This window comes from Danaus plexippus, chromosome 23 (assembly GCF_018135715.1).
Source record: "Danaus plexippus chromosome 23, MEX_DaPlex, whole genome shotgun sequence".
NCBI lineage: Eukaryota > Metazoa > Arthropoda > Insecta > Lepidoptera > Nymphalidae > Danaus > Danaus plexippus.
The window spans coordinates 978,689-997,929 of record NC_083551.1 but is presented as its reverse complement, the minus strand read 5'-3'; the positions used below and the strand labels follow the sequence as shown (position 1 = coordinate 997,929).

General features: G+C 33.2%; 1 protein-coding gene across 1 annotated transcript; it reads right to left on the bottom strand.

The window, feature by feature from the left end:
* Nucleotides 1-924: 924 nt before the first annotated feature.
* On the bottom strand, nucleotides 925-10,332 carry LOC133319489 (facilitated trehalose transporter Tret1-like). Its single transcript, XM_061524095.1, has 8 exons — nucleotides 10,212-10,332; nucleotides 7,315-7,470; nucleotides 6,871-6,951; nucleotides 6,615-6,732; nucleotides 3,379-3,569; nucleotides 2,914-3,296; nucleotides 2,325-2,436; nucleotides 925-1,788 (listed from the first exon to the last, which is right to left on the bottom strand). The coding sequence occupies exons 1-8, from the start codon at nucleotides 10,264-10,266 to the stop codon at nucleotides 1,517-1,519; spliced, it is 1,368 nt and encodes a 455-aa protein (XP_061380079.1). The 5' UTR covers nucleotides 10,267-10,332; the 3' UTR covers nucleotides 925-1,516.
* Between the last annotated feature and the right edge of the window lie 8,909 nt (nucleotides 10,333-19,241).

Genomic DNA, 19,241 nt, shown 5'->3' with positions numbered 1-19,241 from the left:
CTTTAAAAAAAAAAATTAATTAAATTTGGATTTTAGTCAGAAATGGTCGAGTTTTATACTGGCAACTTACAGATTGTTTCTTTTTTTTAGATAAGACACCCTAATCGAGAAAACGCCCATAAGATGCACAGGGACGTGCGTTTTTCAGTATGGCCATGATGGCGCATTTGTAATTTTAGAGACTAAAGAGATTATTTTTACGATGTCACTGTCACGAATGTCACTGATGGAAGGATAGACGATTTCAAGTGACAGTCCGCTTGACGTAACTCGGGGGACTTGCGGTATGGTGCTGAAATCGGTAAATTGATCCCGTCGAAGGCGGTGCATACGCCACGTTGTCCGCGGAACGTCCTGTGATTTTGATTAATACTGAGTACGAACTTTGTAATTGACCCTTGGTTATTGAGTGTAGTTAATTGTTGTGTTTGTTAATTCATTATTTGAATTATAACATCGATTACCTATACGTCAAATGTTAATTATTTTCTCCCCGCCCGTTAACCTACGCCACTATGGAACAAGGAAATAATACTGATAGCGGACCAAGTTTCTATGTATTGGTAAATTTTACACAAATACACACATGTGAATGAAATACATAAGAAATCGATAAAGCAAATAATAATTTTTCATGAAATAAATTTAATTAAATTTTAAAATAATAATTATTGCATTTACTAATATCCTACTAGCCGTATCCTTGTTATGAATATAATTATTGATAACTTTAAGGTAATGAATAAACTTCGTTATAAGTGGAAAATTTTGTTGAATATATTTTTATGTAAATCTGTGTAAATTAATTATTTTGAAAATACCAATCAATAACAGTTATTTAATGGTGGGTTAACGGTAAAAGTTATAGTTGGTCAATGAAAACTCAAAAATTAATCCAAAGAATTTACTCATAAAAAATAATTTTACAAATTTAACTCAATGTTGCTCGATATTAGCCAATACAATACGGTGTTCAGAATGAATGTAATACGGAATTTGGGCATCCCAAAAATTACATTATTGCGACCGTCGAGAAGCTGTGCTGTTACTTCCTAGAGAGCGGTCGAAAATTATGATAAGAAATGTTATTTATCAGAAGTAGTTTAAGATTATTGATACCGACTACTACCTTATTGGTTCTTTCGATGTAAAACTGTCTTCATGTATTATGTTTGTGTAACTTGTTGTCTATCAGTTAACTCATAAAAATGATTTTACGGGTTCTTTTCTACTTGGGACGAAAATTTATACAACCTCTTTAAGGTTCCACTATGCGCTGTTTTCTTCATATTCTTTCCTTGTATATTCCCATATTTTCTTCTCAATGTTCGATCAATATATATTATATTTAAATGAATAAAACTCGCGAAAGTCTTAGATCTCAATGTATATTATAAATTAATTTTTTAAGAAAGATACAATGAAGTTTTTGTTGGTGTTTGCATTCAATAAACCTTAGTGAAATAACAGCAGAAATAACCCAACATTAGGTTTTATGGCCGTTACATATGTGTTGCTATTTTTTGCCCAAATCCATTTGTATTTCTAACAAACTTTTACCCTTAGTTTCGGGAATGAAAAATATGGTGAATAAGAAAGCAAGAGCAGAAGTACAGGAAAAGAACCAAAATGGAACGAATGGGCCAACTTTATTAACTATCGTTCCAAAAACTATTGTTACCAGGAAACCAATTAACCCGCTCACTGTGATTGTTAATGTTGAACCACAGCTCCTAACATTTGGCGTGAACATCTCACCGATCAAGACACTCGGTATGATTGCTAGACCTGAAAAAATATATTGTAAATGACCAGTACATATCTTGTGAATAAATAATAATGTTTTTAAATGGGTCAAAGTCAGCAGTCAGTCAGTCAAAGCAGATTAGGAAAAGAAGGTTGAAAATCAGCAACGTTTCATCGAACCTTACTTTGTGGGAGGCCTCTTTTTGATAGCATAAATAGTTAATATAATAATATATATTGTGTTCTTATTTCATTAATAATTTTATTTTTTATTTCATTTAGAAGCATTTTGTATCTTAGTCTGTTTTAAGTTTTGTTTAAAAATGTATAAGAAAGAATATTTTTTTATAAAAATAATTTTCAATTTATATCGCAAGATAAAGAAATAACAATAATAATAGATGATAAATAACAAGGACCAACTGACAGACATTCACACCTCGTCTGCCCGTGATCACGGTTGCTGCAAAGAAACCGAAACGTCGGGATTATGTAGTTTTTAAATAATAAAATCCGCGTAGTAAATCCGAATAATACTAGTTTCATTTAAAGAAAATCCATTGCTATGAATAACTCACCTGAATCAAATCCAAGGAAGAAAAATATAAGTACTACAAGAGGCAACCAATGTACATTTTGTATCCCTGGATTTTCAATATCCAACAAATAAAAATATAGTCCCAGCGTGAACTGAAACATAAACAAGGAGATATCATTAAATTCAAATATTAGAAACTTAATGTCATTATTCTTAGATAAACCTCAAGCGAACAATTTGTTTACAAGTGTAATCATCGAATTGGAAAAAATATAAACAAGATTTATGTATTAAAATAATAGTTTAAATAGCACTTGTGTTGCAAAAAAGTCTAAAATATTAATTCCATCCAAAATAACGGGTTACTTAAGTTTCCAGGCCCAAAACTATAAAAAATTTTGAACAAACATATCACCTTACCGTTTAATAACGACGAGGAAGGACCCAGTATTAATATTTTTTGTAAAACGTTGTGAAAAATTTTGTAATATTTAATAAATTAGGTTAAATTATATGAATATATATTTTTACAAAACTCTATAACAAAATGTAAAGATTTAACATTGATATTTTAGTAATCTAACTAGCTTAACAAGAAAGTTTAAACCGCGTTTAAAAATATGACATACCATGGACAAAGAACAAATTGCACAGGACATCGTCAAGATGACCTTTCTCCCTATCTTTTCAATAAAAATAGGAGTCACGGTGCTTCCCATTAATTGAAAACATCCAATAATTATCATTCCAAGATTTCCTTCTATTTTTGAACCGGATAATTCAAATATTCTAGGAAAAAAAAACATGATAGCCATCACACCACTGCATTGTTGGAAAATGTTAATCGACGTCAGTCGGAATAATGCTTTTCTGTTATTTCTTAATGTAAATAAATCTCTCCAATCTTTAATATTGCTTATAGTTCTGTAATCTTGTTTTGCAGCAATTAATTTTTCTAGATCGTCCAATCTGTCCAAGTCCTGTAAGGTTTTCTTAACAGCATTATCATCTCCTGTAACAATGTTCCGAGCAACAATAATATAAATTTTTAACTAAAATTGGGGTCTATAATTTCATCTATTAACAGATTTAACCTTTTAAGACGTGAAACATCGGCGATTCTGGAATCATTAGTAGGCCTAAAATAAATATAATGTTGAATGTTAACCCAACGGAGGTTGTTCCTCGATAAGAGAAAAATGTTGCAGATGAGAATAATGACATCGAACTTAAAGTTGAAAATATTCCTGCAATGGCAAGCAGGGTACCACGCCTACTGGTAGACCTGGGAATTAAAATGTATTTGTCATAGACACAAGATCATTATTATTTTTAAATAAAAAAATATATGAAGGTTATTTCATTACGAGTTATTCATATTATTTCTTTATTCTTTTAAATATAAAGATCACTATATAAATACAATCATTTATTGTATAATATCTCAAAAACTTCATCACAAATAAAATAAAAGCAGCCTAAAAAGAAATAGAAATACAGTACAAAACAGAGACGCAGACAAACTGTTCCAATCACTTGATGTGTGCATGAGGAAGGAGAAAGCTTGTCGCTTTGTCCAGAAGCGAGGAAGATCTACAACGAAGAGATGGAGGCCCACTGTGCGCCTGGTTGTCCGATGACAGAAACGGGATGCGGGGATTAAATCGTGTAATTCCCGTATACACCATCCAGAGTGTATCCTGTAGAAGGCCGGGAGGCTGGCTACTTTTTGCCTGTGCTCTAGGCTGACGAGGTTGGATTTAATCCAGTTGTGGTCACCATTAAGTCTTTCTGCACGTCTCTCCGCTGAGTCCAAGCAAATGAGGTGACATTTGGCAACGCTTGCCCAAATGTGACAGCAGCATTCCACGACTGGATCTGTGCTTTGTATAAACAAAGAAGCTGTCCCGGCGTGAAGTACTGCCGGACTTTTGCATGGACCCCGAGTTTCCTTGCAGGTGTCTTAGCATTGGACTCAATGAACAGCCCAAACTTAAGGTTCGAGGATACCATAATACCCAATATGTGGAGACGGCCAAAGTATTACAAGAATACATTTCGAGAAGTTGGAGTTAAGGTGAACGGACTCTTCTTGGCAGTGAAAAGACACGCTTACGTTTTAGTGGCGTTAAATTTCACAAGATTGGCATCAACCAATTCGGAGACTGCCTGAAGTGTGCAATTAACACGCTCTACCATGGCCTCTCTTTCTAACTCTAATTGATCCCGTCTACCCTGGGGCTAGGTTTATATAACGATGTAAACTTCACACAGTCGACAACATAATCGTTAAGCGTTACGACTGTGCTATCGACTGCGTAATCAAAAAAACTCGGTAAAATCAGATCATTAATGTGCTGCAAAATTTGAGTTGTGTAGAAGACAGACCCCTGAGGAAACGCAGCGTTGACAGCCATTGGCTCAGACGAGCAGCCATTAACAACTACTTGAATTTCACGGTCCCTCAAAAAGTCAGTAATCCAGCTAACTAGACGAGGGTATATGCCCTAGCTGAAAAGCTTACCAATAAAGCCAGAACCTGTCGAAAGCTTTCGAGTAAAACTGCGAGGGCTACATCGTTATTCTCTAGAGCTCTCTCGTATAAATGTGTGGTTTGTACCGGATGGTCCCCAGTTTTTCGGTCAGTCGGTCACTGAAGAGATCTTTATCCTTCAGGGGTCCGTTTTGTATACGTTCCATAACCTTACAGATTATGGAAGTAATTAATATCGGACGGTAATTAGCAGGATCTGTTCGGCTCCGCTTCTACGACACAGGAACCGCGTTGGCAAGCTTCCACGACTTAAGCACTAACCTAGTTATTAAAGAGAGGCGAAAAAACGTGTCAAAAAAGGAGAAAACTCGGGTACACATGTCTTTAGTATAAAATAGCTGAAATACCATCCGGGCCACCAGCTTCGTACACGTTAAGACTACGCAGAGTTTTCAGTACCTGTTAGTTAGTAATGTGGATCTTTTTCCGCACACAGGTAAGCGAGGGGGTGTGCGATTACTGCTATCTAGACTTGAATTTTGGGCGAAAATAAAAACGAGCAGTGTGGCTTTTTTTGTTTACTGTATGGACTGCCATCTTACCATACCATCAGGTTTAGCCAGAGGAAGTAATGAGAATTGACAGAAATTTGTCCCGACCGCTTTGGCTAGAGTCTAGAAAATTCTATTGCAGAAAGACTGAGCAGATAATTTCGCACTATAATGATTAGTACAGTAGAGACAAGCCTTCTTCAACGTTCTTTTGCAGGACTTGGAAGCCTTTAATCAATTCAAGGCTTTTTTTAAAATAGCCTCCGGAGTTTTACGGTTTCTACTATGTACTCATGAAAGATAAGCAGAGCATATATGAATTATGCTTCTCAGCCTTATCACATTCGGCTGTGAACCTTGGACGAGCTTTGCCACCAGTGGGTACGTCGGTAAAGGGGATAAAATATTCAATTACCTGACGTAACACATCAGTTATAGCGTCCGCGCGTCTCAATGAATCTTCTGTAGAGATGCAAACCTGCCGCCAAGGGTAAGATGCAAAGAAATGTCGCATCCCAAATAGCGTGACTTAAAGAAATATGATTATTTGATCTAAATTATTTTTGGTATTATTAAATATTACCAAAGATCTTCTTTATTAATTAGAAAAATATATAGTTTTTGGTTTCGTCGAATTTCCCTGTTATTAATTACAAGAAGTCTCAAAATAATTCTTGTAGAGCTCTAAAACCCAACATTGCGGAAGTTTAATTCAAAGTTCCAAGCCCTTCTTTGGGGAGGCTAACTCTTAAGCTGAGAAAAAAAGGCGAGAGTACTCCCGCCGCTTCCTATCTCAACTGTAAGTCTGGTGGAAGGGTAGCCTTTGAGCTCTTCCTTTGATTGGGATTCAAAACAGTATGGGTCTCTTAGGAACCTCCGGGGAATTGCGGTGAATGCGAAAGCGGTCCCGTAATGTCCCACTTTGGTGATGTGGGTGGCCTTTGCTTGTTTGAGTGGCTAAGTTGTCAGGCATGCGAGGCTAAACATGCTTGCCGGGAGCCTTACACAACCTCCCCAGTCATCGGGCCTGGCTAAAAGGGGTTATGCAGCACAGCATCTTTCCAAAGTAATAAAAAGTTTGAGGTGTACAAACATTTCCAATTTTTATACTTGTAACCGATATGTCGTTTTAAGGTAATGATAGCTAACAAACAGAATTTAAGCTTTCTAATACCTATTTAGACTAAGAAGTTAAATGATCATCAGTAAGTGACAAAATAAGTGTTTTCAACTTATTAAAATCGTGTTGTACTAGCCTCTTAAAATTATATATTTTTATACTAACGCTATTTCTCCCAGATAAACAAAGACCACAAGAAAGATGCAGCCAACACTAAATCCTGTCAACAGTCTTCCTATGAAGAGCATCGGCACATTGCGGGTAGTAAGAAGCAAAATATATCCTGAAAGAAAAAGAATATTGTTGTATAGAAAAAATAATTTATAATTAAAAATACGGATGTGAGCGAGTGTATAAAGTCAATTGTATAGAACAATCAAAATTTTGATTGAGTGAGGTTCCCTTTATTGCATGAACTAACCTATCATACTGATAAGGCTACCTAGTAGCAAACATGGTTTTCGACCCTTGAAGTTTGAAAGCCATCCAACCAAATATGAACCTGAAACAGTTGATTTAAACAACCTTACTAATGTTATAAGATTTTATGAGGATGTATAGATTTTTGGTTGTTTGCTGGACATATACATAAAACTACTGAAATGATTTTGATCAGGCTTGGAATAATTTAGTTTAAATATCAAAATAACTATTCCGTTTAATAACATCTTATGTAGTCTCTGAAGGCATAACAGTTCTAATTTGAATGAAGTCACGGAGCGTAGACTATAGATGTCGCTAACCGTAGCTTGCTGTATGTAATTCAACACACGTTACCCATTCCACTTACCTAATTCTGAAGTCCAACAAACGAAGTTACAGGCAAACTTTTCTTGTTTAAATTTGCATAGTAATTTTTACCCACCTGGTATGGAGCCAATGTATAACAAAGATCCAGTAAGAGAAACTTGTGTGTCGGTCAGTTTATGTGATAGAGGAGATTGATCTAAATCCTGTAGTTTCGGTATCATGGGCCCAGACCACGAAATTGTAAAACCAAGAAGCAATAATCCCATGTACACTGAAATGAGTATTATAATATTTAAAAAACACAAAATTTTCTTTACTTACGTTGTAGAGCCCGATTTAATTTGGTGAAAATGATTTGCAATTGATTCTTTAATAAAGTAAATAATAAGGCTCTCATTTTATTATGACTAAATTATGGACAAAACAACACCAACGCAAGGATATAAACAACTCTCGGGGGTTCGTATCAATAATTACATGAATTATAAGTTAAAGGCTGTTCCGTATGAAGTCTTATATAACAAATGTTTACTTTTAAGAAAATTCCAAATCAGTAATTCAGTTAGTCTATTCAATACCATCAGCTGTAATTTATTACTTCAAACTTTTACTGCGTCACTACTTGTGTATAATAAGTCGTCTATAGATTTTTTTGTTTTGTAAATATTCTTTGTTATATTTCTTTATATTATGAGTGTGAATAGGTCACCTTGGAATGGAAATTGGCTATGAATTTTAATTTTTAGAGTTATTTCTTTAGAATAGATGAATGTATATTTGCATAATATAAATTAACGCGTGAGCACCCATAGGCGACGGACAGGACGTTTTAGTCCATGATTCCAGGGCCCCCAGACATTACTTATTTTCTGAAGGACAAAACATATATAATAAGTTAGTATTAGTGTAAGCGTGTACATATCTGCTAGCTTATACCGACGGCCAATTCTCAGGTAACAGGTGCTACAGGTATACAAAAATTGTTCTCAGTTTACTGATAATCTGAGGACTGCTTTTTACGTATATTGATAGAGAATTTGTAAATAATTTTAAAAGAATACTGTCAGACACCTTCTCATGGCAGATTTTTTTACCAGACACTTTAAATATCCACATTAAAAAACACAATCTTCGTACGAATACGTACAAATTAAAAAATGTTGGCAGTGGATGACAAATAACAACACCAATTAACAGGCATTTTCATATCGTTTGCTCGTGATCACGGTTGCTATAATGTAATGGAAACGTCGAGAGTATGAAGTTTAAAATAATAAAAAGTACGAGTGCAAATTACAAAATATTACTTTCATTTTAATGAATACTCGCCACAGCCTTAGATATCAATAATTAAGTGCCTTTTTAATACTGCTTCGCAGTTTGTACTGAGTTGTACCAAGGTTGTTTAAAAAAAATCTTTTATATCACGTATAGAAAAATTTCAATAACTTTTGTTCGACAAAATGTAATTTTTTCTTATTTCATTTAATTTTTTCACCATGGACTTAGTTTTTAAAATAGTCTTATGCCAGGCAAATTATCATTGTGTTATATGACCAATTAGTCAGCAACATGAACATTTTAAAATCGAAAATTCAAATAATGATTAACTTCTATGCTTAGTCCGTCAACGTTTATAAATTTGATTCTAAAGTAACATTTCATTCGTGATCTCATTCGTTATATTTAAGTCGACCGGATGTGGTGCCGTGTCAAACCGTTGAACTCGCTGAGACGAATACAAACTGTCAACATATAGAACGCAAAATAAAAACACTGAAACGAGGGATTTGTAGAATACAACGAAAGCAACAAATAATATTTAGAAGCCTGGTGCAACATCCTTATCAGCATACGAAGTGTACCTTAGCAACGCTTCATCACTATCACATCAGATCTATTGTATTGTAGAGAGATTTAGCCGTTATACCTCTCGCTTCCACTTCTACCGCGTACAAATCCACGACTAACCTATTTCTAGTGATTTCGTTAGTGAGCTCGTAATATGTATTGATGGTATGGTTATTTCCTTTTGCGCTCTGGCTACCGTAAGTCTAACCGCTTCACGTAAAATTTCCCGAACCCTATCGTGAAGACTCGAATAATAATAATGAAAAAGTGTTGGTTCATTTAGGTTTAGGTCAAGGTCCTTTTAGGTCATTCTAATTTAGTGTTCAATTAATATAAATTAGTGTTAATATACTTAATCTGTAAGAGGCACCGACTTCAATAGGTGATTAGATAGTAACAAACTGTAAATATTTAGTCAGGTAGTAGATTATTTTATTGGAAAGTAATAAGAATAGTAATCGTAATTGCTTATTTACTTTATTTATTTATTTCCCTCGTATTTTAGAGGATTTTATTTTAAAATCTGTCTTAGTGACCGTGAGAGCGCCTGAGGTATGCAAACTTTCAGATAATAGTAGAATTTTTTAAATCGGTCCAGGAGTAATAATAAAATTGGGAAACATTTGCAACGAAAACGAAAGAACCTCCTCCTTTTTTGAAGTTAGTAAAAAGATAAATAAATTTGTCTTCCCAATATGGAGGTCAAATATAATACGCCTTAAATAATGTGTGTCATATATGTTTCAATATTTTAAGGATTTTCCTAAATTTTCTCAGGATTCCATAATCAAGCCTTGTTGTAATCATCACGGAATCTTTTGGGAAGTCTACCCCTATAAATAAAGAAATCGAAATCACTTGGCGTTGAAGTTACCCGTTTATTTGTCGCACGCATACTTAATGCTAATTTCAGATTTATATGGTTTTCTCATGGGTGCCATTGCCAGAACCAGACCAAATTGAAATGAGACCAAACGGAAAGCACGAGCTTTCAAATAAAATCATTGCAATCGCTTCACCCAGACAAAACTTAAGAGCTAACAAAAAAATTACAGATGAATTGAGAACCTCCTTCTGTTTTGAAATCGGTCAATAGACGCAATGTAGCTTAGTATTTAATTAATTTAAAATATATATATTATAAGAAATGTTATTACTTACTACATAATGAAATAAGTACTTGAAGTTGAAATCCACTTAATTTAATTTTATGCATTTTATTCAAAACACAAATAACACGACGATATCAAAATGAACACTAAATGTGGAGTGTGTAAGCTGTGTCTATATTGAGATAAAGATGTTTGGCATATTTATGATTATTAGAGTATTGTGTCATTTCCTTCTCTCAGATAAGATAATAATATTAAATATATATATTTCTTTGAAATTACAAAAAATATTTTCTGTGTGTACAGAATATCAAAAGTGTATACAAACTGAAAAATACCAGAACGTAATAATATATCACTTATAAAATAAATATAGACTTTACACTCTTCAGATTACGTAACTTGCTGTAATTATAATCTGTGTCAGTGAAATAGACCGTTTGCTTCCTAATCCTTTGGATAAATTTAATTTGAAAAAATAGATAAATGCGCATTATGCACTAAGTTTAGCTCAAAACAACGTTATTTACCTACCTACATGGTCCATCGAAAAATTTAATTAATTATATTTTTAAGAACGGTAACAAGTCAGTTTATAAAAGAAGTCAGAAAAGTAGTCTGTTATTGTTTAATTATAATAGATTTTACTAACTTTATCTTCATAATTATGTTCCATTATTAAAATTCCGAAAGTATTGCTATTTTCTTGTCTGTCTGTCTCTTTCTCCACTTTTACTTTCAATCAATCAATATGATGTCAATTGGAACGATCGTCTGCAGAATTATGATTCCCTGGTAACTTTTTCCAGTTTGAGCTGTCAAATCTAACATTTTCAATTCAGCCATACAGTTTTAGTTACAGATTTTAAAATATTAAATTAAAAATAATTAATAATAGTAATAAATTAGTTTATGTATTCAGCTATAATAATTTTAAAATATATATGTTTTTAGGTTAGCCTTTGTTTCGACTGATATTCTTTTTCGCTAAGTATATGGTTCTTCTCCTACGGTCATTTTACATCAATCAACTACAGCTCTACTTACTTATTGAATTCAATGAGTACTTCAATTTTATGATATCCTAGTTACTGATGTTATGAAATAAACGAGACCTAGACCTACTCATAAGCATGCTCACTACATAAATAAATGATTTCCACGGCATGCTATGTAACCAGAGCTGGGCCGCAGGGCCAGCAGCAATACCCCATACAAAAAAAAATAAACGAATAAACAAGCCCTTTACTTGATACAATAATATTTTTTAATACGTATAAATAAGTTAATATTAATTTGAATCAAATATTTGACTATAAGTTTCGTTCTGGAATGTTGTGACAACCGAATTCAGCAAATTTATTTGATTTGTAAAACATCTAGCCATTATATAAACGTTTCGAATGTTTGTAAAAGTTCGGCCAGATCGAGTAACTTTCAAAATTGAAATCGAACTGTTGTACAATGTTTATTTGTCTGGATATCTCGGAGTTTAGAAACTTTCAGGCATTTCTAATATCCTGTTGTTACATTGTTTTCTAGAAATAATGTTTTTGTATTTTTTTTAATGCAATGTAGGTCATTACGGTCGTAAGTAAAATAAACGTAAATGTATTTTTTCTTTCAGTTTTAAAACTTTTGATATTATTTGTAATTAGGTGGTAGAGACTAGCTGTTGTTAAGACAGTGCAGCTCGAACATGGGCTGGCTCGACCGAGAAAGTACCACCCTGTCACAGAAGATCGGCGTGAAGTAGCCTTTAATAGCTGCGTTGCCCTTTCCCTGCTTCCACCCTTTTCTGCCCTTTCCTTATTCCCACCCCTCCCTCTCCCTAAAAAACCAAGGTTGGCAACACATCCGCAACAGAGATGTTGCGGATGTCCATGATCTATGGTGACTACTGCCCATCAAGTGGGCCGTCCGCTCGTTTGGTACCTATCTGATAAAAAAAAAATATTTTTTCAAATAAATATGAAACAGCACAAAAAGTAGTAGTACAGGAAATCACTGGTTGTTGCGTTCTCAAGATTACTTTATGTATTTTAATTTTGTTTTTTTTCTTTAATCCTTTAATCCTTTGGTCTGATACAACAGTGTTTTTTAGTTAAAAATACAGTAAACCTTAAAGTAAAGACCTTAAATAGTGACTGGTGACGGCTTTAGCGTGTCCGAAGACGATGAGATGAAGATTTTGAATTATCGAGATATTTTAATAAAATAATCCTATAATAATGATAATAAAAATTATAAAAACTAACAAATTAAAAGTAAACCAAAATATATTTTTACGACTCTACAAAAAAAATATCTTTTTTCTTAAGCCTAACATATCGTACGAATTTGCAGAGGACCTAGTAAAAATATCTTATTGATAGACGTTATTAACGTGAATAAGAGATAACAAGAATACAAAGTTGTTGCAAGAAACGTAACTGTCCCAGAAACAATAACGCACGGGTAGTATAACAAAGATAAGATATGATAACATCTACTTATACGATAATCAACTTTATCACAATTTTATCTTAATTTTACCACCATAAAATTATTAAATACTGTATATATAATATTGTTAACAGAAAAATTATTTCATTTTATTTTTTAGTTTTAGGATATCTCCGCAACGAAATAATAATAGAACGAGAACACAAAAAGATATAAAAGAAATACTTTTCGGTACCATTGCAGTAATCGCGATCACGGACAAACGACATGAATTGATAATGAAACGTCGGGAGTATGTACTTTTAAAATAATAAAAAAAACGCGTAGTGTATTCCAAAATCTTAGTATTATTTAATTGCATGTATGCGAACATCTCAAATATCATAAATATAAATGAATGTTTGAATATAAATATACTTTGTTTATATATTTTAACTTCTTTTGAAAAAAAAAAGAATATCTAATATTTGCCTTTGTAGTGCATGTTAGATTATGTTAGTATTATATACAGTCTGAAGACCGAACTAGAAGACAAAAACTATCGTAATTAATTGCATAAATTAAAATAAATTTTACAAGTCTTTAGGGTTTAGAATATATAAAATATAGGACTTCATTATTTATAATATAGAATGTAAATACTAACAAGCAATCTAACGTTCTTGATAATTGTAGACGGAAATCAAGATCGCGTATCTTACTCAGGTAGGTATGTGTGTGTAACTGGTTGTTTAGGCAGTTTGTACATAGACGTGAATAGAATTTGTCATAAAAATGTTTTTACTTATTCTTCGTTTTGTTTTAAAACTATTTAAGCAACCTCGACTAACTGTTTTTTTTTGTCCATTCTGGACTTTTTTTTTTGTAAAATTTGCGGCCCATATAAAATTATAAATTAAATTAGTTTACTAACCGTGAAAACGTATACTTTAGTTTTGTTGGGATATTATAAGTTCTTAGTGAAAAAACAGCAGAAATAACGAATTAGTAAATTTATTAGGCTAATCATGAAAATTGTGATGCTATTTTTTATCTATATCCACTTGTATTTTAATAAACTTAGTTTAAGGAACGAAAAATACGGTGAAGAAGAATGCGAGAATAGAAGTTAAGGAAAAGAACCAAAATGGGACGAATGCACCAACGTCGTTTACTATCGCTCCAAAAGCTGTAGTTACTAGGAAACCACTTAACCAGATCACTGTGATGGCTAAAGTTGAGCCATAGCTCCTAACGTTTGGCGTGAACAAACAAACTCACCGATCAAGACATTCGGGATTATTCCTAGACTTGAAAAATATATATAGTAAATGAATGCTATTGCGAATAAATGATATCACTTTTAAATATTAATAAGTTAAATGTTATTCTGATTTAAAAGACTTATGACCTTGGACTAGTTTGATTTGTTTCAGCATCATTCCTTTTCCTGTTCTTTTTAGTTTTATTTTGGGTTAAAAAGTTAAACTAAAATAAATATTTCAACTTTATACAATGAAAAAAAAACTATTTTTACTATTTACTTGCCTGAATCATATCCAATGAAAAATATTATAATAATTAGAAGTGGTAACAAATGCATAGTTTTGATTACTGGATTTTCCAGATGCAACAGATAAAAATATGTTCCTATGACGAACTGCAACATAAACAAGGTCATATCATTCAAATACATGATACATTCAAGTATTTAAAATTTTATATCAATATTCATTCACCTCAATAAAAACGTATTAACGTATAGATAAAAAAAAATTATCAAGCGACATTAAATCAAATAAGGTATAAATTTAAATAGGTATTTGAAGAGCCCTTGAGTTTTAATTTCATTTTAAATAATAATGAAATATGTCGATGACAATAATGAAGTAAAAACCCTTGATTAAATATTGTTGAAAAGATAATGTATTAAATTTCACTCATCATCAAATACATTGTAGCAAAATAAAAATGTTTGGAGACTATATAAACATTTTGATTTTTGATTTGGATTTTATAAAATTAAAATCTGAATGCTTTTGTAGACAATTTTATTTTTAGTGTGTATACAATGTCTGCCACTGTTGAGGTTGTTTGGAGGACGTAGGTCGATAAAACTTGTTGTGGGGATTATATTGTAAGATAATCGTCAAAATAGCAAGGATTATTATTAATAAAAGTATGTCCTATCCAACAAATGACTACTATTAAATACCTTACTACACTATTTCATATTGTGGACTATCTTATTTCAATAAAAGTGAATAGGATCATATGTAGTCCCAACCTTTAGTGTAACTATATTTTTCACCAAATATGGTGTAACAACTACGAAGAGGTTCTATTCCTTAGGTTTTCAGGCTCGAAACTATAGTAAATTTTGAACAAATGTGTCGCCTTACTGATTAATAAGGCCGTGAAAAATTACAGTATCAATAAATTTATTGTAAACCGAACTGTAATGAACGAACAATATATAATAACATCACTTTTAATACACCTTATTCATTTGAATTGACTTTCTAAATGTTTGTTATCGGACTGGATTGAGAGAAAACGTTTAAAGCTTCAAGAAGGTAAAATAATATGACGTACCATAGGCGCAGAACAAATCACACATGATACCATCAAGACGATCTTTCTTCCAATCTTTTCAATAAAAACAGGGGCCACCGTGCTTCCCAGTAATTGAAAACCACTAATAATTAACATTCCTATATTCCCGTCTATTTTTGATCCGGCTAATTCGAGAATAGTTGACGAAAAAAATATAACAGCCATAACACCACTACAGTGTTGTAAAATGTTAATTGACATACAGTCCTTTTCTGTTACTTTTTATTGTAAATAAATCTTTCCAGTGTTTTCTATTACTTATAGTCCTGGAATCCTCCTTTTATGCAATTATTTTTTCTAAGTCGTCCAATCTGTCTAAGTCGCTAATATTTTTTTTACAACATTATCATTTCCTGTAACAATATTTTTCTTATAATGTTGCAAATTTGTTAAATAATATCAGTATTTGTACTTCGAACTGTCAAACGATTTAACCTTTTAAAACGTAAAACATCGGTGACTCTGGGATCATAAGTATGCATAAAGTGAATATTGTAGTTAACGCTACCCCAACGTAATTTGTTGCTCGATAAGAGAAAAATGATGATACTGAGAATAATAAAGTTGAACCTAAAGTAATGCCTAGAATGGCAAGCAAAATCCCACGGATATTTGTAGACCTGGCAACAAAAATTTATTTATGGCAGAGACGAGATTATTATAATTACAAATTTATAAATTTTGTATTTATTAATTAACCTTATTATTTCAAATCATAAAAGATTAAATTATCGTGACTACGTTACAAAGAATAATCTTATTTATGATATCGCTATCGTTCAATGACACTTTCTGAAACAGTCGTTCTTACTGATATAAAAATAAATATAACGTATAAAAAATATAACCTATTTATCACAAAGTAGTTTAGGAAAACCAGTCGTAAGAGGTCAACGCCGAGTATCGGGCGGCAGTCGAACTTACCCGAATAAGAACAAACAGATGATGATATTAAATTATTACCATTACCCACTACTCTATGATCCGCACGTGTCACAGAACCGGGGGCACCGACTTTATTGCCCGTGAAATGAGGTAGAAAGCCTCAATAATAATTAATTTATACCAATGGTACAAGCACTTCTAGGCAGTCTGAAGATTTATTTATACTCAGTACTAGAAATAAACTTTAAACAAAATCAAGTACAAAATGCTCTTAACACCTCCACAATTTCAAGTCAGAAAAGCGAACAAGAAATCAATCAAAAAGATGAACAAATAAGCCATGAATGGCAGTGAGATACGAGTACCAAATAAAAAGGGAAAACTGCTTGATAGTCCGACTGAACGCTTAAACAAACATATTAACACAGAAAAATACAGAGTTCTTTACATAACAAATTCGACATCCCGAGCGAAGGCATTGATACCAAAAGCGAAAATAAAGAATAAGTCCCAAAAGCGAGCCAATCTTTATAACCGCCATTGTCGATATAACTCCTCTGCGGGAACTTATTTTAAAAGTTGTGGACTGATATAAGTGTTCAGTGTTATCGAATCTTACAAAACAATAAGAGATAACCTAATTAAAAATAAACAAACTTAGAAGTGAAAGAGCGTCCAGAGTTATTATAAGAGTTCTACATGCGACAGAAAATACTGATGTAATAAAAGAAGGACTGCAAAGTAAAGGACATGAGATACGTCAAATAATTAACTTATTGCATAGAGCAACTAAAGAAAAACTACACGTTTTCTTCATAGACCTACAGCCACGACCTAACAACAAGGATGTATTCAACATAAAATATATTAGCCACGTCGAAGTCAGAACTGAAGCACCATACAAGAAAACAAAAGAAGTGCTGCAATGTAAGAGATGTCAAAGATTTGGGCACAGCAAAAATCAATGTTTCAGACCTTACTGGTGTGTTAAATGTGTAAATCACCCAACAAACACTTGTACCAAAACTCCTGACACAGAAGCAGTATTCGCAAATTGTCAAGGCAAACACCCAGCGAGCTACAACGGATGTACATATATAATACAAGCAATATTAGAAAAAAATACTTAAGCTTAAAATCACCCCCCCTCCCGCAACTTGAACAAAGTACTAGCAATAACGTTAAATCTGAGCAACTCTCAGGTCTCAGCTATGCCAATGCACTAAAAAACAAACGCGACGAGTCAGGTACTCAACCGCAATCTCTTGTCTCATTCGATAGATTTCAAGCTATAATGAAAGAAATGAGGGACAGAATGATTGATCAAATGATCAAACGAGTCACATTTGTCACAGCTCAGAAGGCCTAAGTATCCGTATGATCACCTGGAATGCCAGTGGGCTGACCGACAGATGGAGAGAACTCGAGTTATTCATGAATACAGAGGATCGTCGATGTAGCTTAGTTATCTGAAACAAGTCTCACGTCCAGATCCTACGTAAAATTTCACAACTATACTGTTTATAGGACTGATCACCAGTAATAGTGAAAAATAACATTAAGCATTACTCCCTCGAACACTACCAAATGGAGAAAATACAAGCAACTTCAATTAAACTACAGCACAAAAATACTGACACTACCCTATTTGCAGTTTATTGCCCACCACGTCACAAAATCGAGTCTGAAGATTTCAAATAATTTTTCAACAAATTGGGCTCAATATTTATTCATGATGGAGACTGGAATTCTCAACACACGTACTGGGGATCAAGGCTGATTAACCCAAGAGGCAGACAGCTATATAAAGCCACTCAGGTTCTAAATCTCGAATGTATATCTCGCGGAGAACCAATATACTGGTCTACGGACCACAGTAAAATATCAGATTTGCTAGATTTACACATTTTTAAGATTTTGGATCCAATTGTTTAAAAATCGAAGAATGTGATGACCTATCCTCAGATCACATGCCAGTTATCTTAAATTTATACCAACAGGCTATTTTCTTAAAACCAGCTAAAAATTCTATAATAAATATACAAACTGGACAAAATATAGAGAATTCATAAATAATAATATAGACCTTAATGTTAAACTAAACAAGCGATGATATTGAAACTTGCATTTAAAAATGTAATACCTGTATTCATTTGGCTGCCTTAATCTCCACTCATATTAACAGAAAAGCAAGAATGCAACAAAAGGAATAGACAAGAAACATAATCGAAAAGATTAGTGAACGACGTAAACTAAAAAGAGATTTAAGATTTTCGCGAGTTTTATTCATTTAAATGAAACTAATATATTTCGGATATACTACGTGGATTTTATTATTTTAAAAACTATATAATCCCGACGTTTTGGTTACTTTTCAGCAACCGTGATCACGGGCAGACGAGACGTGAGTGTCTGTCAGTTGGTCCTGTTATTTCTCATCTACCGCCATCGATTTCTTAATTTTCTGGTGTACTGCTCTGGATGCCGGCAGAATGCGCTTACGGTGTCTTGAGGTCCAGCGGTGTGGTTACGGACATGGGATTTTATATTTTTAAGAAGGGGGTCCCAGGTGTTTAATAGATTCCAGCCATCTTCTCTATTGAAATTGGGATGTTTTTTAATTTCAATAGCCTCGCGAATTAACCTCGGTATATACTTGTCTTCACGAGTGAGGATTTGTGGTTTATCAAACCGAATGTAGTGGCCTGGTTTATCCATTGTGTGTTCACACACTGCTGACTTCGACGCGCGCCTATTTTTGATATCTGAGATGTGTTCTTTCACCCTTGGACCGATGCTCCCCTTTGTCTGTCCAATGTACGACAAGCCACCGTCACAATCGAGTTTGTATACACTCGCTAGTTGCAAAGGAATGTTACTCTTGATTGGTCTCAAGAATTGGCTCACTTTCTTGTAAAACATGCTCTCACCATCAACAACCTGCCAATTTTGATTACTTTTGGTCCAGAATGGATTCTATTGATAAGGAACTAGCACAATCTCAAGTGTTTAAATCTTCAAGCCATTTCTAAGATTTTTTCAGTCTATCCGCTGAATATATTTCGTTTAAAACCTTGATTTTGAAAACATTATCTATGTTACTGCAACAGTTACAGCTATTATCGGCAGGTTTTGATAAGCATGTGGCCATTTC

Bases quoted from the DNA above. Each gene is read 5' to 3' on its own strand.
- LOC133319489 (XM_061524095.1), bottom strand. From the start codon at position 10,266: ATGCATAAAATTAAATTAAGTGGATTTCAACTTCAAGTACTTATTTCA. The intron at 2,437-2,913 runs GTATGTCATATT...TTTATGTTTCAG, and splicing joins CAATTTGTTCTTTGTCCATG to TTCACGCTGGGACTATATTT. The intron at 1,789-2,324 runs GTGAGTTATTCA...ATATTTTTTCAG, and splicing joins CTTCCTTGGATTTGATTCAG to GTCTAGCAATCATACCGAGT.